This window comes from Hemitrygon akajei, unplaced genomic scaffold (genome assembly GCF_048418815.1).
Source record: "Hemitrygon akajei unplaced genomic scaffold, sHemAka1.3 Scf000108, whole genome shotgun sequence".
In the NCBI taxonomy this organism is placed as follows: domain Eukaryota; kingdom Metazoa; phylum Chordata; class Chondrichthyes; order Myliobatiformes; family Dasyatidae; genus Hemitrygon; species Hemitrygon akajei.
In genome coordinates, this window is record NW_027331994.1 from 2,250,679 (window position 1) to 2,272,016 (window position 21,338).

At 44.7% G+C, this 21,338-nt stretch overlaps 1 protein-coding gene across 1 annotated transcript; it reads right to left on the reverse strand.

Moving 5' to 3' along the window:
• Positions 1-8,084: 8,084 nt before the first annotated feature.
• Positions 8,085-17,140, reverse strand: LOC140723305 (uncharacterized). Its single transcript, XM_073037906.1, has 2 exons — positions 16,969-17,140; positions 8,085-9,397 (listed from the first exon to the last, which is right to left on the reverse strand). The coding sequence occupies exons 1-2, from the start codon at positions 17,138-17,140 to the stop codon at positions 8,661-8,663; spliced, it is 909 nt and encodes a 302-aa protein (XP_072894007.1). The 3' UTR covers positions 8,085-8,660.
• Positions 17,141-21,338: the final 4,198 nt, after the last annotated feature.

Consider the following 21,338-nt stretch of genomic DNA (forward strand, 5'->3'; position numbering starts at 1 on the left):
TAGTAATCTCCTCTCCTGTGCCTCCGTAGTTCCCCTCACCCTACTAATAATGATGCATCTTGTTTTACCTTTCTCCTGTCAAAGTGCAGGGTGAATTGCAACATGTTATGATCATAGCGTCAACATGGTTCCTTTACCATAAGTTCCCTTATCAAATTTGGTTCTTTGGACAACACCCAATCCAGAATCAACATTTCTCAAGAGGGCACAATTACAAGCTACTCTAAAAGCATCTCATTAGTATTTTCCAAATGCCCTCTCTTGAGATCAAGCACCAATCTAATTTTCACAATCTACCTCCACCCATCCCACTCATGGACTATTCATCTCACTCTCATTGGCGGGTAGATGCGCAGGATCCTCAGCAGGACTACCAGCCTCTGAGACAGCTACTTTTCCCAAGCAGTAAAACTGATAATTATCTCTACCCTCTAACCCACCCTTCCACAACACCAAACACCTCTACTTTATCATTTCTTGTCTGTCATCTTATATGCAGGCATCCTATGCCGAGCGTCACTTTATGGACATACAATCAGTCCGTGCACAGTATATAAGCTGTGGATATATGTTGTTACTATTGTGTTTTCGTGCTATATTGGAGCCGGAGTAATAATTATTTCGACATCATTTACATGTGTCTGCTGGAAATGGAATTAAACAACCCTGAATCTTGAATAAACATTTCAGCAGGCTGCAGCGTCACATTTCTGTCGCTCAGCGTTATTGCGGCAGAGAGCCACCTGGTGACAATGGAGTCCACAAATCAGGGGGTCCTGTTATTGTGGCACATCACCACCAAGTGGCAGTGTTGTCCACAAAAGGTGTACAGCGGTAAGGAGGAGTGCAGGGGCTGCAAGTCGATGAAGTTCCAGACCTGCCTCTAACCACTCTCCTCACCACGAGTCAGAGTCCCAAACAGTCCTTCCATATGAGGCAACTTTTCGACATCGTGACTGTTGGGGTTATCCATCGTTTCCAGTTTTGGTAGTGTGGGCTCCTCGACATTAGTGAGACCCGATGTAGTCTCTGCGTTCTGCACTCTGTCCCGATGAGATTCTGCAGATGTTGGAGATGCAGAGTAACAGACACAAAATGTTGGAGGAAGTCAGGAGGTCAGGTAGCTTCTATAGAGGGGGTAAAGCAAAACAGAGATTTCCTGCCGAGACCCTTCATCAGGACTGGAAGTGGTAGAAGCCGGAATAAGTTGGTGCGGGGAGTGGAAAGAGTCCAAGCTGGTAGGTGATAGGTGAAGCCAGGTAAGAGTGAAGGTGAGTGGGTGGGGGAGGTGGGAGATGAAGTGAGACGCTGTGAGGTGGTAGGTGGAAAATGCAAAGGGCTGAAAAGGAGGAAACTGATAGGAGAGGAGAGCGGACAATGGGGAAGTAAAGGGGAACCAGAGGGAGACGATCCGCAGTGGAGGAGAGAGAAGTGAGGAGACAGAATGGCGGAGACTGGCGTGTGGGTTGATGAAATGAAAAGGTGGAGATAAAAGTTAAAGATATCGATGCTCATGCCATCCGGATGTAATTTGAGTTGTTGCTCCGCCAACCTGAGAGTGCACTCATCGTGTTAGTTAAACAATGAACCGGAAGGGGGAGTGGATTAATAATTTTCCCCTGGGATCCCTATTAAATCAATCCTCCCTCACCTTAAAACCGGTGCTCTCTGGTTGTTGATTCTACAAAAATGGGGGTGAAGAAAAATAAACAGAAAAACATATAAAACCTACAGCACAATACAGGCCTCTTAGCCCACAAAGTTGTGCTGAGCATGTCCCTACCTTATAAATTACTGGGGTTACCCATAGCCCTCTATTTTTCTAAGCTCCATGCACCTATCCAGGAGTCTCTTAAAAGACCCTGTCGTTTCCCCCTGCACGAACACTGCCGGAGCCCATTCCATGCACTTATCACTCGCTGTGTAAAAACGTACCCCGACATCTCCTCTGTACCTATTTCCAAACACCTTAAAACTGTGCCCACTGTGGCAGCCATTTTAGCCCTTGGAAAAAACCGCTGACTATCCACACGATCAATGCCTCTCATTATCTTATACACCTCTATCAGGTCACCTCTCATCCTCAGTCGCTACAAGGAGACAAGGCTGAGTTCGCTCAACTGTGCACATTCCCCATTTCTGTACACATAGTTTGGAACACCTGCATAATGTCGGCCTCAATCTCCAGCACTTCAAGGTGTGAAATCCCAACCTGCCCGACCTCTCTCCAGAACTCAGTCCCTCGAGTATCGGCAGCATTCTCGTAAATCTTTTCTGCACTCATTCTAGCTTAGCGTCCTCTTTCCTGTAACTGAATACAATAATCCAGGCGTGGATACCCTAACAATATCCTAACCCTAATGCAACCTCACTGGCCTCTTCTCCAGACCGAGGCATGAGATATCAGACAGAGGCTGCTCAGCCATTCCTTCCTGTCCAGTTGATTATCTCTCTCAAACCCATTCTCCTGCCTTCTCCCCATAATCTTTGAAGATCCATGGAAGACACACTAGTAGTGTGCCAGAAAGAGTGTCATTGCTATTACAAATGGAAATGTGTCAGGCAAACTCAGTTTCTTAAAGTGGATAAGTCACCTGGACCAGATGGACTACATCCCGGAGTCTTGAGAGAGGTTGCTGAAGAGATAACAGGCGCAGTGGTCATGACTTCTCAAGAATCACTGGATCCTGGCATGGTCCCGGAGGACCAGAAGAATGCAAAAGTCATTTTGCTCTTTGAGGAGGGAGGAAGGCAAAAGAAAGCAAATTATAGTCCAGTTAGCCTAACCTCATAGTTTCTGCATAGGGAAATCTTGCCTGACAAGTCTGTTACAGATCTTCGAGGAAGTCATAAGGAGGATGGACAAACGAGAGGCAGCGGATATCATTTACTTGGATTTTCAGAAAGCATCTGATAAGGTGTCACACATGAGACTGCTCGACAGGATAAAAATCAGAATAAATACTGGCATGGATAGAGGAATGGCTGACAGCCAAGAGGCAGCGAGTGGGAATAAAAAGGGCCTTTTCTGGTTGGCCAGCAGTGACTTGTGGTCTTCCGGGGTCAGTATTCGGTCCGCTACTTTTCACACAGTTTGTCAATTATTTGGATAATGGAACCGATGGCTTTGTGGCAAGGTTTGCGGATGATACAAAGATTGGTGGAGGCGTTGGTAATGTTGAGGAAGCAATGCGATTGCAGCAGGACACAGACAAATTTGAAAAACGGGCAAAAAGTGACTGATGTAATGCAATATTTCGAAATGTACGATAATGCATTTTGGGAAAAGGAACAATGGTGCATCTGATTGGGAAAAACTTCAAAAGCGGAAATACAGAAGGAAATATGAGTCTTCGGGCAAGACTCCCAGAAGGTTAATTTACAGGTTGAGCCTGTGGTAAAGAAAGCAAATGCAATGCTGGCATTTACTTAAAGTGATGTAGAATATCTAAGCAAGGAGATAATACTGGTGTTTATAAGACACTACTTAAGCCGCACTTAGAATATTTGGGACCCATATCTCAGAAAAGGTGTGTTGTCGTTGGAAAGAGTCCAGGGGATGTTCAAGAACATGATTCCGGGAATGAAGGGGTTAAGATACGAGGAGCGTTTCCAGCCTTGGGCCTGTACTCCTGCACTGACTTATGTTTAATAAATGTGGGTCGGGGGTGTTAAATCTCACTGAATCCCACGGAATGTGGAAAGAGCTGGATAGCGTGGATGAGGAAAGGACTTTTCGTATGGTGGGGGTAGCCATAACGGAGGGCACAGCCTCAAAACTGAGGAGCGACCTTTTAGAGTAGTTAAAGAGGATTTTATTTAGTCAGACAGCAGTGAATCTGTGGAATTCTCTGACACAGACGGCGGTGGGGGACAAGTCTGTGGGTGCACTTTAGGCAGAAGCTAATAGTTTGTTGATCAGTTAGGGCATTACAGGATATGCCGAGGAGGCAGGTGCATGGGGTTGAGTGAGAACTGGGATCAGCCATGATAGAATTGCGGAGCAGACTTGATGGGCTGAATGGCCTAATTCTGCTCCTATGTCTTACTGTCTTATCCTGCTAGTGTCTTGCACAGTGAAGATTGACACAAAATACTTGTTACATTCGGCCGCTATTTTTTTGCTCTATTACTAACTGCTCTATCATCTTCCAGCGGTACAATATCAACTCTTGCCTCTCTTTTACTCTTTATATATCTGAGCAACTTTTGATACTTGATATGATTGGCTCACTTACCTTAATTTATCATCTTGTCTCTCCTGTGTGTTTTTTGTTGTCTCCTGTTGGTTATCTAAAAGCTTTCCAATCCTCTAACTTCCCACTGTTTTCTTGCTGTATTATATGACCCCGCTTTCGGTTTTATCCAAAACAGGAGAAAATCTGTGGATGCTGGGAATCCAAGCAACGCAAACACAAAATGCTGAAGGAACCGAGCAGGCCAGGCAGCACATATGGGAAATAGTAAACAGTCGACGTTTCGGGCAGAGACCCTTCATCAGGACTGGGGGGAAAAAAAGATGAGACGTCAGAGGAAGAAGTGCGGGAGTGAAGGGGTGGAAGAAGTGGTCGGTGACAGTTGAAATCGCGAGAGCGGGAGTAGTGAAGTGTGAGGATGAGAGGGGTGGAAGAAGTGTGAGGGTGAAGGGGTGGAAGAAGTGGTCGGTGATAGGTGAAACTGCGAGAGGGGGAGTAGTGAAGGAAAAAAACTTATTAGGATTTTATTTCCTTAACGATTCTAGAAAAAATCATTGTTAATGCCTCCACATCTCTTCAGTCACCTCTTTCAGATCTCTGGGGTGTACACCATCTGGTCCAGGTGACCTATTTACCTTCAGACCATCTCTGTTTCCCAAGAACCTTCTCCCGTGTAACGTAACTTCACACATTCTGAGCACTAACATCTGGGACTTCCATATTCCTGCTGGTGCCTTCGAGAGATAAGATTGACGTACAATACTTATTCAGTTCATCTGCCATCACTTTGCACCCCAACCCCATTATTACCTGTTCAGCATCATTTTTTCAGTCCACCCCCTTTTTCAGAGACTGGGATCCCTGGTTCAACCAGTAAGGATGTTGTGCATTTCAATGTGTTCTCCTCTCACTCCTCGATTCTATAAATGAAAGGGTTATCATATTTGATCTTTCTTCATATGATGACCGCACCACTCCAGGGATCAGTCAGGTGAATCTTCATTGCACTCTCTATAACAAATACTCTCTAATCTCTTTGCTAATCTTCAATGGAGTTAATTTCCATCTTCTGCAGCCCCGTGTTGTCCCGACCACTTCCGCCTCTCTTTTGCACTATTTGTAGCTGAAGAAAAATTTGGTATCCTCTTTAATATTACTAGCTAGCACACTGATGTATTCCAACTTTTCTTTCTTAATTATTTTAGTTGCATTCTGTTTGTTGTTAAAAGCTTCCCAATTCTCTAACTTCCTAGTAATTTTTGCTCTATGCTCTCTCCTTGGTTCTTACGTTTTCTTTGGTTTCTCTTATCAGCCACGGTTTTGTCACCTTCCTTTTGGAATACTACTTCCTCGTTGTGATGTATATATCCTTTGCCTTCCGAATTGCTTCCAGAAATTCCAGCCATTGCTGCTCTGTCTTCATCCCTGCCCGTGTTCTTTTTAAATCAATTCTGACCAGTTTTTCTCTTATGCCTCTCTCATTATCCCGCATCAGACTTTAGCTTCTCCTTCTCTAATGTCAGGGTGAATTTAATCGTATTAAGATCTCTTGTCCCTAAGGGTTCTTTGAAATTAATTGACCTAATTAGTTCCGGTTCGTTACATCACCCAATCCAGAATAGCTAATCCCAAAGTGAGCTCAATCACGAGCTGCTCTAAAAATGCATCTTGTAGGCATTCTAGGAATTTCTCCTCTTGAGACCAACCCCATCCTGATTTTCCTAATCACCTGCATGACAATCCCCCATGACTATTGTAACATTGCTTTTTTGGCACGCATTTTCTATCTCTCATTGTAATTTGTGGACCACATACTTACTACTGTTTGGCAATCACTATACAATTCCCATCAGGGAGTTTTTTTTTACATTTGCTATTCCTTCATTCCACCCACAGATTCTACACGTTCAAACCCTATGCCACCTCTTTCTAATTATTTTATTTAATATTTTACCAACAGAGCCACAAACCCCACTACCAGCTTGTTCTCTCAAGAAATATATATTAGTATCTGGGAAACAAGAGGACCTGCAGATGCTAGAAATCTAGAGAACTACACACAAAGTGCTGAAGGAGCTCAGCATGTCAGACAGCATCTGTGGATGGGAATTAACATTTCGGGCCAAGATCCTTCATCGGGACTCTTTATATTGTAATTTATTTTTTTAATGAATTTCATCATCAACAAACATTTCCATAAGATGTATTTCAGGTACTGTACATATATATTTGCCACAAATCTCCACATAATATTCATCTGAGGTATACACTTATAGAAAAAAGAGGAAAGAAAGAACAAGCGAAAGGAGAAAACTATGTACAAGTAGGCAGTGATCTTTTTTTTTACAATATTTTCATTCATTTGTGAGAATAAAATCAGGTCTATGAGGTGTTATGTAGTTAAACCATTTCCCCCCAATATGAATCAAATTGTTCCAACTTATGATTAACAGATGCTGTTATCTTCTCCATTTTGTAAATGTCCATTGTAATTTTCATTCATGCGTTTAAGGTTGGGCTGTCCTGTGATAACAACTTCTTGGTAAAAAAAAATCTTTTTAACAGTAACCAGCAGAAAATTCATTAAATATTTATCTCTTTGTTAGCATTCTTGACGTATATACCCAAAATATATGGTCTTACTTTCTAAGGGTATTTCACATTTAAAACATCTTTCAGGGCATTGTGTATCCCACTCCTGTAGTCTTTGACAACAGGGCAATCCCAGAAAATATGATAATGGTTTGCATTTTCATTTCCACAATTTCTCCAGCAAACAGGAAGTTAACTATCATAATGGGATTTCTGAGAGGGTGTAATAAAATATCTTATCAAGGTTTTCCATCCAAACTCCGTCCATTTCTGTGAACTGGTATACCTCCATTGATAACTGCATAATATTGTCCATTCTTCCTCAGATATAATTATTCCTCATTCCTTGTCCCATTTTGTTTTAATGTACACGCTTGGAATTATTCTACTACCATTATCTGAATTATACTTTTCTTTCTTCTAAATAGCTCTATCAAACATGAATTTACCTTGGTTTCATTTTTAACCCTCTTATTAATATATAGTGGAGTGGCGGAGCAGACTCACCTACTTCTGCTCCTTTGTCTTGTGATCTTGTAATATTGCCCTTTTGGTATGCATTTTCTATCTCCCATTGTAATCTGTGGACCACATACTTACTACTGTTTGGAGGTCTCTATACAATTCCCATCAAGGAGTTTGTTTTTACATTTGCTATCCCTTCATTCTACCCGCAGATTCTGCCAACAAACAAACAAAGCAGTAAGTGCAGAAAATGCCAAGAGAAACCAGAGACAATCGAAGACATTCCAGGCTCCTGCAGCAGTTTAATTCAATCTGATTACTTACAAAAGTACAATCAAGTGGCATATATCATTCACCAAAATCTTTAAAATACAAACTCATGAATGCCCTCTCTCACTTCATAAAGGCACCATAAATTCAAGCCTTATCCAATTTTAGAGACAAAATCTTACAAATTATATGATAATCAATACATTGTTTCAGATAGGACAATCCATAATAACCATCCGGATATAATACTACAAGATAAACAAGCAGGAACAACAACCTTAATAGATAAAACCATTCCCAACACACACATGTTCCACAACCAGTGGAGCACCTCACCACAGTTATTGTTTCTCTCATCAGTCAGACAAACAAAAGATTTTCTCTGTCAATCAGCTTCCAAATGTTGCTACTCTGTCATTCGTTGCCACGCCCCGCTGCTGATTCCCTTCTCATCATCATACGTTCATAATCCAGAGCCCCAAACTCTGCCCTGTGCAGACACCCCTCGGGTTTCTGACCCTGCTTTGTTGAACATCCAACAGATGGTTTTCCATTCTGCTTTCAGTCTTTAAAGGACAGGGGTGTTTTCAACAACTTTTAGAAGCAGGGAAAATGACACATAATGTGGAAATGATTCGTGATTAAGGAGGTTAACTACCAAAGTCATTCTTCCTCAGTCCAGAGATGAGAGGGGTGAAGAACATCTCAGACAGAACTGCAGTCAGCTCGTCTTCTTCAGTCAGCAGGGAATTCAAGGGAAGCCTCTTCACCCTCAGAGTGGTGACTGGAACCCATCCGACAGGGAGAGAGAGAGTGGAACAACCGGGGAGGATTTAAAGGACTGTCCTGGAACAGAATCACTGGCTGGGTCCAGCTAGCCTGAGTTGACTCTCTACTCTGCACTAGGCATGTTATAAATTCACTAAGTACCAGAGACAGAGTTTAAAATAGAACTAATTTATTTGTCTCAGATCCAGAATATTAAACTCCACTTGTCACAAGGTTAGATTACTGAGTGAATTCCTTCCCACATTCACAACGGATGAACGGCCTCTCCCCAGTGGAAACTCAATGATGCACATTTGGTGCAGATGGCTGAGAGAATCTCTCCCAAAAGTCTGAGCAGATGATCGGCCTCTACCCAGTGTGAACTCGCTGGTGTCTCAGTAGATTAGATGACCGTGCGAATCCCTTCCCACAGTCTGAGCAGGTGAACGGCCGCTCCCCACTGTGAACTCGCTGGTGTCTCTGTAGGTTAGATGACTGAGTGAATGTCTTCCCGCAGACTGAGCAGCTGAATGGCCTTTCCCCGGAGTGAACTGACTGGTGTGTCTGTAGGTGAGATGCGAAAGTGAATCCTTTCCCGCAGACTGAGCAGGTGAACGGCCTCTCTCCAGTGTGAACTCGCTGGTGTCTTTGTAGGTCGAATGGCCGCGTGAATCCCTTCTCACAGACTGAGCAGGTGAACGGCCTCTCCCCAGTGTGAAATTGTTGGTGCTTCTGTAGGTCGTATGATCGATTGAATCCCTTCCCACAGTCGGAGCAGGAGAATCGCCTCTCCCCAGAGTGAACTACCCGGTGTCTCCTCAGGTAGGATGAATGAGTGAATCCCTTCCCACAGTCTGAGCAGGTGAACGGCCTCTCCCCAGTGTGAACACTCTGATGTACCTTCAGATGAGATGATCGAGTGAATCGCTTCCCACAGTCTGAGCAGATGAAGGGCCGCTCCCCAGCGTGAACTGACTCGTGTGCTTTTAGGTTAGATAACTGAGTGAACCCCTTACCACACAAAAAACAGATGTATGGTCTCTCCCCAGTGTGAAGTCTCCGATGTGCCTTCAGCTGAAAGGACCGAGTGTATCCCTTCCCACAGTCTGAGCAGGTGAACGGCTTCTCCCCAGTGTGGACTGACTGGTGTTTCAGTAGGTGAGATGATGTAGTGAATCCCTTCCTACAGTCTGAGCAGGTGACCGGCTTCTCCCCAGTGTGGACTGACTGGTGTTTGAGTAGGTGAGATGACTGAGTGAATCCCTTCCCACAGTCTGAGCAGGTGAATGGCCCCTCTCCAGTGTGAACTCGCTGATCTGCCATTACGTCAGATGACCTTCCCCACAAATTCAGCAGGTGACCGGCCTCTCCTTAGTGTAAACCGACTGGTGTGTCGGTAATTGGGTACTTGTGTGCCAGCAGGTTGGATGACCGAGTGAATCCCTTCCCACAGTCTGAGCAGATGAACGGCCGCTTCCCGGTGTAAAATGACGGGTATGCCTGTAGGTCAAATGACCGAGCGAGTCCCTTCCCAGTCGAAACAGGTAGGATCGGGAAATGAGCAGGAAGGATGATTGCACGAATACCCCATTCCACTTTTTAAATATCTGGGCAGACACAGCGAGACTGGCGTGTTGTGTTCGAGATTCCCGTAGACAAATTTCTTGCCGTGTTTAACCTGAAAAAAAGCAAAATCAATCACTGGGTGAAGGACAACATTTAAGATGAGATCACTTTGGGCGCCGAGGTGTGATCTGACATCACAGTGTTACAGTGAAGGTCAACCCAAGTTGGAGAGAGAAATGACCTTCTAACTGGGCACAGTGCTGGGAAATGGAATGCCCATGAAATTCTCTGATGCTCCTCCTGCCTCTATAAGAATCTGTGCCGGTGAGTTATCAGGCGTAAGATTTTTACACAGAGAGTGGTCCGTGTGTGGAATGGGTTGCCGGCGACGGTGGTGGAGGCGGATACAATTGGGTCTTTAAGAGGATCCTGGGCAGGTATATGGAGCTCAGAAAATTTGAGGACTATGGCTACCCCTGGGTAATTTCTCAGGTAATAACATGTTCGGCACAGCTTTGTGGGCCGAAGGGCCTGTATTGTGCTGTTGGATTTTTTTCCATGTTTCTGCTGTCTCCAAACTGTGACTTGGCTCAGTCTGGCTCTCGAATTGGTATTATTCCCTGTTTCCACTGAGCTGCATTTGTGCCTGGCCCCAGGGCAACTGAAACAATCTCACACAAGTAACCTATGTTGACTTTCTTTCATGTACTGTCAATTTAAAGTGCCACATTTTTAAAGCCATGTAAATATATCCTGCTGAGATGAATAGTTGTTCCACACAGCTGTTCAAAGGATTTAGAATGAATATTAGTATTATTTCAGGTTCTTGTAACAGTCATAGAAAGTACAAGACGGAAACAGGCCCGTTGGCCATCTGCCCACTCCCATATCGCTACCATCCAGGTACCTGTACAAACCTCCAACATGCTGAAATCGATCTCACATGCACAACTTGAGCTGGCTGCTCATTCCACACTCGCACGATGACATGATGACGTTTCGCCTCATGTTGACCTTAATGTTTCACCTTTCACTCCTAACCCATGACGTTTGGTTGTGGTCCCACCCAATCTTAGTAGCAAAAGTCAGCTTGAATTTACACTATCTATGCCCTCATAATTTTGGTACACTTCCATCAAATCTCCCCTCAGTCTTCTGCGTTCCAAGGAATAAAGTCCAGTTCAAACTCTCCTTATAACCCAAGACCTCCTGACCTGGCAACATCCTTGCGAGTTTTCTCGGAACTCTTTCAACTTTTTAAAAATCTTTCCTGGGGATGGTGACCAAAGCTACACACAATACTCCAAATAAGGCCTCATCGTTGTCTTGTACAACGTCAACATCACATGCATCTCCTGTACTCAGTACTTCGGTTTATGAAGGCCTATGTGCCAAATTCTTTCTTTTTGTCCCTATAGAACTGTGACACATCTTTCAGTGAATTATAGACATATTGTCCCATCCCTTTCTTCAACAACACTCCTCAGTGCCCTATCAGTCACTGTGTAAGACCTATCCTGGTAGATACTACCAAAGTGTAATACCTCGAAATTGGCTGCATTAAATTCCATTTTCCATTTCTCACACCATTTCTCCACCTGGTCCGGTTCGCACTGCAAGCCATGATAATCTTCTATCAGTCTGCTAAACCCCCAGTCTTGTTTTCATCCACAAATTAGCTGATACGGCGATCCATGTTATTACCTGGATTACTGATATAGATGACAAACAACAACAGATCCAGCACTGATCCCTGTGGCTCACCACTAGTTACATGCCCCCAGTCAGAGAGGCAATCATCTGCTAGCACATTCTGAATTCTGCCAGAGACACTGTCTCATCCAATTTACTGTTTCATCTTGAATGCTGAGTGACTGAATCTTCTTGACCAACCTCCCATATGAGACTTCGTCAATTGCCTTGCTAAAGTTCATGTAGACAATATCCACTGCCTTGCCTTCACCCACTTTCCTGATAACTTCCTCGAGAAACTAGAGAGAAGATTGGTTAGACATGACCTACCATGCACAAACCCATGCCATCTATCCACGTAGATCCAAGTACTTATATATTCTGTTTCTGCACAAATGTTCCAATAAGTTTCCCACTACTGATGTCAATTTCCTCGTTTATTTTTAGAACCTTTCTTGAACAGAGGAACAACATTGGCTGTCCTCCAATCCTCCAGTACCTCACCTGTCACTAAGGATGATTTAGATATCTGTGCTTAGGCCTCAACAATTTCTGCACTTATCTTATGCAGGGTCCTGGGGAACAACTTGCCAGGCCCTGGGGATTGATCCACGCTAATTTTCCTTCAGACAGAAAACACCTCCACCTCTGTAATCTGTACAGGGTCCCTGAAGTTGATGCTGCCTTGCCTCACTTCTATAGACTCTGTGTCCATCTCCTGTGTAAATACGGATGCAAAACTACTATTTAAAACCACCCCCATCCATTTTGTCTCCCGAATAGATTACCATTCTGATTGTCCAGAGTAGGCATGTTTCTGTTCTGATCTTCTCCATGTTTCTGTGACAGAGAAGTTGGTCAGACTTAACTGGAAGGGGAATCTGGTAGGAGTGACGACAGAGCAGCAATGGCTGGAGTTTCTGGGAGCAACTTACGAGGTGCGTGGTAGATACATCCCAAAGAATTGGAAGCATTGGAAAGGCAGGAGGACACAACTGTGGTTGAAATGAGAAACCAAAGCCAGCATAAAAGCCAAAGAAAGGGCAAACAAACGAGCAAAACCCGTTGGGAAGCTTTTAGAAACCAACAGAAGACCAGTAAAAAATGTCAACTGAGCTCACGGCGTTGAATGATGTAGTCATGTTGTCATGATGCAATGATGTAGTCATTAACGACTCTTGGCTGCACCCAACAGTCTGAGCCATTTAGAGGAACAAAATATCCGGGGCCTCAATATTTCTTGAAAACCTAGGTAACCTGCACCAGTTCCCTTTCAACTTTTATTTAGGCAAGCATATACAAACTAGACATCCTCAATATTTCACTTCTGAAGGCCTCCCACTTACCAAGTACTCCTTTGCCAAAAATCATTCTGTCCCAATCCACACTTGTCAAATCCTTAAAATTGAGCTTTCTGCAATTTGGAATCTCAAGAGAGATCCAGGCCTCTGTATTTCCGTATTTACTTGGAATCTCATGGCATTATGATCACTAGACACAAAGTGTCCCCATACACTAATATATGTCTCTAGCCCTGGATCATTTCCTAACCTCTACGTCGAGAATTCTACGTACTGATTAAGGGAACTTTTGACGCCTCTACCCCATCTAGTCCTTTTACAGCATGGGAGTCCCAGTCAATATATGGAAAGTTAATTCACTTACTAAATGAAAAATTGTTTCTTGGCATAGTCTGCGATCTCTCTATAAGTAGGTTCCTCTAAATCCCTCAGACTGTTGGGTGAAATCAAATTCCAGTAATGGCTACAATATCATAATTCCATGCCCTGACGTCTGAACAACATCGTCTTTTGTCAACAAAAACAACCTCTCCCTCATTGTCACAAAACTAAGGAGCCGATTGTAGACTACAGGAGGAATGGAGACAGGCTGACCCCCTTTGACATCAGTGGATCTGGGGTTGAGAGGGTGAACAGCTTTATCAGTACTCCATCAGTACTGGAAAGGAAGGGGGAAGGGCCAGATGTTTGATTGATTTGGGAGAAGTGGGTTGTGGTTCTGTGGGACTTCGTTCTGTGTGTCAGCTGCTCCGTATCCGGCAAACTCCAATTTACCCAACAACTCACTCTCGTTTGGGTATGATCGACGTCGCTTTCATATTTCACTCAACCCTTTGCCCTGCGGGGAAACAGATAAAACCTATACCCTGATATAGGAGACACCACTTACCTCTGATGCTGTAACCGGATGGCGTTCGGTGTGGTCCCGGGTAACCTCACTCTGACTTCCCGGGTGGACGGCAGTGGATCTGGACCAGGGTGCTTAACCTGCACGGGGAGTTCAGTCTGAGATGAGGCAGAGATTGACACTTTTTGGCACCAATGGAGCTAAATAACTCGCACGTCTCCTGACAACGGTTGTCTGGCAGATGACGGGCACACAAGGTTCCCCAAATCGTCTCACCGTGAGCCCCTCACCTTAATTATAAATTAAATTATTTAAATTCCAGCTTTGTGTGTTGATTATTTATCAGCAGGTAAATAATATTAATATTTGTTTCCAGTTCAACCCTATAATAAAATCGTATCCCTCTTCGCATGCCGTCATTATACTAAATTGCACTGATTAAATTGTCAGAGCTTTTCGTGTCAACATACCAATACGTATAACTGGACCACACGGCCGCTAGAAGCTGCTGTTGCAGATAATGAGGTCACGGCAGATCTGATGTAAAATGTCATTACGCATTCTCCCAGCCCCCCCTTCCCCCCGTCCATCCCTGAAACACTTCAATCCCGCTGTCTTTCAACAATATCGGCCGTAAACTGAGTCAAAGACTTTGCTTTCACTAGCCATTGAGGAGTAGAGTTCAAAACTCTCCCAATCGGCACAGGAACAATCGATATATTCGTCTGAAATAAGACATTCTGAAAACGAAGCAGGTGTTTTGCTGTACGGATCTCGCACTCTTGCTTTGAAACAGGTGACCATTGTTCTAGAGTTGTTCTTAATCTTTACTTAACTTGTGGAAAATGTAAATTGTGCAAGCAGGTAACAGTCGGAACACAAAAAGCACCACAGACAAAAATGGCTTAAAATATCTCCTTGACCGCTGATCCAATGCACAGAGGACTGGCTAATTGGAAATAAAGGTCCGAAACAAATATCAGAAGCTGAATTATTCTCACCGTAATTCCCCAAGAATATTCTGAGAGTGTGGATACCGTGTGTCGTTTCTGACAAATAACCCCGCCCACTGCCCCACACGGATCTCTCGTAACCATGGCAACACACACAATGCTGGAGGAACTCAGCAGGTCAGGCAGCATCTATGGATGGGTGTAAATAGTCGACGTTACGGACCGAGTTCCTTCATTAGGACTGGAATGGAAAGGGCAAGCGGCCAAATTGACTGATTGGGAAGGTGCGGCTTGTTCTGTGAGTCTCGGAGCCCAGTGTCTGCGTGCAAGTATTTGCCTGCTCGTACACATTCCTCAGAACAGGGAGCGGCCGTTATGCAGAAACTAAATTCAACCGGTTGGACAAAACACTGCCCTTCAAATCTGAAGGAAGTTTAACCCTTTCTGCTACAGGAAGAGATAGTCCCAATGACGTGCTGCACAGAACATTACGTGTGGTCTCGATCCCACAACGTTACCAGTTACTTTGCTGCGAGTTTCCAGCATTTTCATTTAATCTCAGACTCGCTTCATCTGGAGATGTGCTAAAATAATTTTCAGGCTTTCTTCAAATAAATCGAACCGAGGCATTACCAAAAGCGACATTTCGTAATGTGACTGGGATCTCGTCCTGTTATTTTAAGTAGTTGTGTTTTAATGAGGGAGAGAGAGTGACCGGTGATGAGTCACTACCCCGTGGGATTTCACGTGTCACTATCGGGGTGAAAGATGCCTTCAGCTCGCACTCAGTAGAACCACCCTGGAGAGTATTTCTGGTTGAAGGCAACGGCATCGTTTCTCTTAATCCATTTGGACAATGATTGTCTCGTTAACATGAACATGTCAGGACTCCCTCCTCCCACTAAATTCACTCCCGATTCCGATCAAAGCCGAGCCTCGCTGTAAACGCTGAATCGTTGTGCAGAATCACTTACCTCTGATGTTTAACCGGACGGCGTTCAGTGTGGTCCTGGGAAATCTCAGTCTTACTTCCCGGGTGACCGACACTGGTCCTGCACCAGTGTGCTCACCCTGTACGGAGAGTTGAGTCTGAGCTGCTGCTCCCGAGGCCACTCGGCTGTGATGTGTCCGTCGCTCATTACAGATGGACAGGACCGGGTGAGCTGGGGTAGAGCGGGACTGCCGCAGTCCGGGTCACACTAACTCTCACCGGCTCAGGACGGGACTGACAGCGGGACGAGGCGGGAGTGGGATCAATGTAGCAACCCTAAAGAGGGAAACAAACAGGCTGCGTTAACCTTTCTGTCCGGATTTTCGTGTGGATCTCTCCTTTTTCTTTCATCGTAACCAGTGGGGCGGAGTTTCTCTGTTGAACTCAGCCAGTCCCAGGCTACGGATTTGATCCAGTCCGGGTTCTGGGCGGGCCTGAGCTCCGCCCAGTGAGTAAACAGGCCTGTCCGGCAAAGTACAGGGAGCCGCCTTTCTGCTGAAATTAATGCAAACACGTTCGACTACATATTCCAACTCATTTGGGAAAAAATATAGCCAATGATTTTCTCAGCGCCTCTCGATTCAGTGGAGTTTATTAACATTTATAGACTCCATCATTGAGAGATTATTGTATTTCCATCCGGACAACTGTTGTCACAAGAAATCCCCTCGCTCACGGTTAACAGCGGGTTTCGTTTCACAAGCAGTGATTGTTGATTCACATCCTGCCGGAAATACTTGTGGAATTTGCTTCTCTTAAAATTCGGCTATTCCAAATGGCCAGAAGTTTTACCAAGGGGGCATGGTGATGGGCTGATTGAAAATGAGCTACCAGGGTGGGGTGGGGAGTAGTAGTGTGCTAATTAAAAATGGGACTCTCAGTTCCCTCTATCGCCTGACCTAATACTCACTCTCCCCCCATCCCTCTACCCCATGTAACCTATCTATACCCCTCATGACTGTGTAGACCTTCATTAAATCTCTCCCAAATCTTCTGCGTTTCATGAACAAAGTCGTAACCTTCTTTAATCTTCCCTTATAACTCGGGTCTGCAATCACAATAACATCCTTGTAAATTGTCGTTGTACTCTGTCAATCTTATTTACATTTTTCCTGTGGGTAGGTGATGTAAACTGCTCATAATACTCCAAATTAGGCCTCATAACCTTCTTAACTCACGCAGTCTCCTGTACTGAATACTTTAACTTATGAAGGACAACGTGCCAAACATTTCTTTACTACCTTGTCTATGTGTGCCGCAACTTTCAATGAAATGTGGACTTGTATTCCCAGGCGCCCTTGTTCTACCGCAGTTCTTAGTGCCCTACCGTGCACCGTGTAGGACCTATCCTCGTTGATCATACCGAAGAGCAACAACTCGCTGGCCTGCATTAAATTCCATCTGCCATTTTCAGCCCGTTTTCCCCACCTGATGCAGATTCCTCTGCAAGCTCTGATAGTCCTCCTTGCTGTCAAATGCATCTCAAACTTCGCTGTCATCCGCAAATTTGCCGATCCGGTTAATCAGATTATCATCCATATCACTGATATAGGTGACAAACAACAACGGATATCAGCACCGATCCCTGCGACATTCCACCAGTCACAGGTCTCCAGTCAGAGAGGCAACCATCTACTACTATTGGAGTACAAAAGTTGCATTGTTTGCTGTGTAACCAAAGCTATGTAGTCAGCTTTGATGTAGATTATGTAGTTTGAACTTGCTATTTGCTATGCATGTACCCAATTTAGTAGGAGAATGAAATCTTAAGAATGTAGAAGACAATGGTGTGTTAATGAGAGGTAGCTAAGAGATGTAGATTAGAACATGATTAAGTCAATAGGTAGAAACAATAGTGGCGGATGTACTTGTACCTATAGACCGATTGGATATGCTAATGCAACTAAACCAGGAGATTGCTATAAAAAATGCTATGTACAAGGATCGGTGGGCAATCAGCGACTAGCTCACTGACTGTCTCAGCTTTGATTTGCAAATTAAAGTTTAATACTTCTTGAAAAATCTTCTGCGTCTCCTGGTCGTTTGTGGGGCACGAGAAACCACGACACTCCCACTGTTCGCCTTCTCCTAACAACGCCAATGCCCGAAGAATGAACTTGATTGACCATCATCCGATGCGAGATCTTGTCAAAAGCCTTACTAAAGTCCATGTAGAAAATACCCAATGCCTTCCCTTCATCAATTTTCCTGTTAACATTCCTCTTCAAAAAAAACCTACAGGATTTTCTAGAAAACACGAAGTCCCTAAACAGGCCTGTTTGTTCAAATGTTAACTATTCTGGTCCATCCAATTCCTTCCACTACAGATATGAAGAGCACTGGCCTATAAGTTTCTAGTTTAAATTTGGTGCCTTTCCTAAAAAGTGGAACAAGAATACTTATCCTCCAATCCTCTGGTCGGTCTCTTGTCGCTAAACATAATTTTAATATATCCGCTGCATCCCTACAATTTCCGTATACGCTGCCATCAGGGTCCAAGGGATCAACCTGTCAGTCGTTGAGGATTTATCAACCCTAATTTGTCTAAGCACCTCCTGATCCGTAATGTGTACAACGTCCATGGCCTCACTTCTACAGATACTGTGTCCTTTTTATGAGTGAGCACAGGTGCAAACATCCACTTCGGAACTCCTCCATCTTTTTTGTCTCCACGCACAGATTACCATTCTGATAATCCAGAGGATCATTTGTGTCCCCTGCAATCCTTTTGCTTTTCAAATACCTGTATAATCCCTTAGGATTCCTACTCATCTTCTCTGCAAAGCAACCTTACGCCAACTTTTAGCCTTCATATTTTCTTTCTCCCTTATTATCTCGCTTTTCCTCAACTCCATAAGCATCGCATTTTTTTCGTGGAACATGGATGGGAGGGGATGGAGAGCAGATCAATGGGACTCGACAGGTTAACACGTTCGACCTGGAGACCGGGGACTGTGCACAGTGAATCTCCTGCTGTGGGATACAGGGAATGAGAATCATGCGTGGTAAAGCCTGGAATGGTGCGCGATAAGATCCAGAGACCGAGAATGAATCGTTTGTGGAGAATTCCCGTGTAAAATCGCAGACCAGGAACTTTGCGTGCTGAACATCCCCGCTGTGGTGTCCCAAGACCAGGAACCCCAATCTCACACTGGATTTGTTCAGTGACTCGTGAAAAGCCATGATGAACATCCTTACAAACGTAGATAAATAAATACTTGTTCCAATAATTCTGACCTCGCCACCCGACAACTTCAACTCTCTTTCTCTCCATCACCGTTATGCTCACCCTCCTGCCCCTCCGCAGCAAACACGTTCCCCCCTTCTGCCTCCAACCCGTCTCGCTCACTGTCGTCATTGATGCCATCTCACTCACTCGTTGTTCTTCGCCGTCCGACTTCGTCACCCTGTTTCTTCGCAGAGTCCACCACCCCTCCCTCCCTGCAGACCATCTCACGCATCCTCAGTTACATCCCTCCTTGCTCGCTACCCCTATCACACACCGATTTCTCCTCGACGCACACCTCTCCTTCTGCATCCCACTCCCTCAGCCCCTCCTCGCCCCCGTTATTTCCCCTCCCCCTTTCAATCTCCTAATCCTGTCTCATACACCATCTGTTTCTCCCTCACTACTACTCATATTCCTCACTCTCCCTACCCCTTACTCCTCCCTGGTCTCCTACCCTTCTCTCACCCTCGCTCTCCATTTTCCTCATGCTTTCTCCTCTCGCCTATCCCACTCTTCCCATACGCGTCTCATGACCCTCTGTCCCATTCCTCTGGCACCCTTTCTCGCTGCCCCTACACCTTCCTCAAATCAGCTATGGCCTCTGCACTTTCTGCACTTGCCTCCCTCGGGGTCTGAGGGATCAATTTGTCAATCTCTGAGGATTTATCCACTCTAATGTGCTTCAATGAGCAATCACGTCCTCTCTGTAATCTGTATCACGTCCATGACCTACTTCTGCTGTGTCTCACTTCTATAGATTCTGTCCGTTTCCTGGGTAAACACAGATATAAAATCTCCATTTACGATCGCCCGCATTGTTTTTCTTTTGTCTCCACGCCTAAAGTACCATTCTAAAAATCCACAGGTCAGTTTTGTTTTTGAAATCCCTTTGTTCTTAAAATATCTGTATTATCCCATCGGATTTCCATCACCTTCTCTGCTAGGGTAACCTCATGCCTTCTTATGGAGATGCTGATTTTTTTTCTTAAGCATTCACTGTTATTCCTATACTCCACAGGTACCACATTCATTCCAACCTGCCTCTGCATCACACACACCTCAATTTTTCTTTTTACCAGGGCTCAATATCTCTTGAAAATCAAGATTCCCAAAAAGTGTTACTTTTTCTTTTTATTCTGACAGACCCAGAAAAGCTTAAACTCTCAAAATTTTACCTTTGATGTTCTCCCACTGACATAGTATATTTTCTTTCCAGAAAAGAACCTGTTCCAATGGACACTTGTCGATTAAGGTGAGTATTAAGGTGGATCAGACCCAAAGTTTAATTAGCCCCGGGTTATTGAAGGAGGCGGGAGTTGAGATTGCCGGCCCCTTGACCAGTATCCTTGTCATCTTTTGCCACAGGCAATGTCCCGAAGGACTGTCCAGTAGCCAATCTTGCTGTTCAGTTTGTGAAGGGAACAAGGGAAAGTCCAGGGTGAATCGGCTGCCTGAATTCGGAACTGTATTGTGTATAGAAGACAGGTGGTAGTGGTTGAAGGGACATTCGAGCGGGAGGTCTGTAATGAGGAGAGTCTGCAGCGATCGGCGCTAGAGCCTCAGTTGTTTGTGCTGTTTGTAAATGACCTGGTTTGGTGGTGGAGGCAGATACATTAGAGACTTTTAGGAGACGTTTGGGTTGGCACATAGAGGTAAGGAAGTTTGGGAGATACGGACATGACGTATGTCGAAGGGATGTAGTGATTTGCATTTTAGCTTGTTCGGCACAACATTTTGGTCGCATGTCCTGCTGCTGTGCTGCACTTTTCTGTGTTGTGTGTGGACAAGTTCTCCAGTCTGGCCTGACTGAGTCATCATGACATTTTGCCTGAATAGTGACGCCACCAGCCCCTTTAATTACACCCCCCCCCCACCAACTTTGTTGAGTCTGAAACAACGGAGCTGCGGAACATTGAGGTGCCAGTCCTATCACATTCCCCGCTCTCTACCTCTGTTACTTATCGTCTCACCATTCTTCATAATCCAGTTCTTCTACACTCATCTCTTCTAACTCAAGCTCTCGCCCCCTCTAGTTACCCCGCTCTTTGTCGCTTACACTCCTCCTACTTTCCTCCCCCTCCTCACACACACTCTCTCTCCTCTCTTTCCATCTCTTTCTCTGTCGCTCCTTCTCATTCTCTCAACCTACTCACAGAGGGAAACACATCTTCAGCTTCCCCCTCACGAACTTCCACACACACACACCCCCTGCCCTTCCCCTCCCCCTTGATACAGTTCTTTATATTGTGTCATGTCGCGGTCGGGACTGCCGCGGGTTGATTTATTTAAAGACATCGTGAAAACAACAGCAGGTAATTCGAATTTGAGGTGAGCATAAAATCATCCGGTGCCTCTCCTGTTCCTAAGCGTATTTTCAATATGTCTGCTACCACCCCTGCAATTTCTGTAATTTCCTCTCTCAGTATCCAAGGGAACAACTTGTCTCGCGTTGGGGATTTATTCACCCT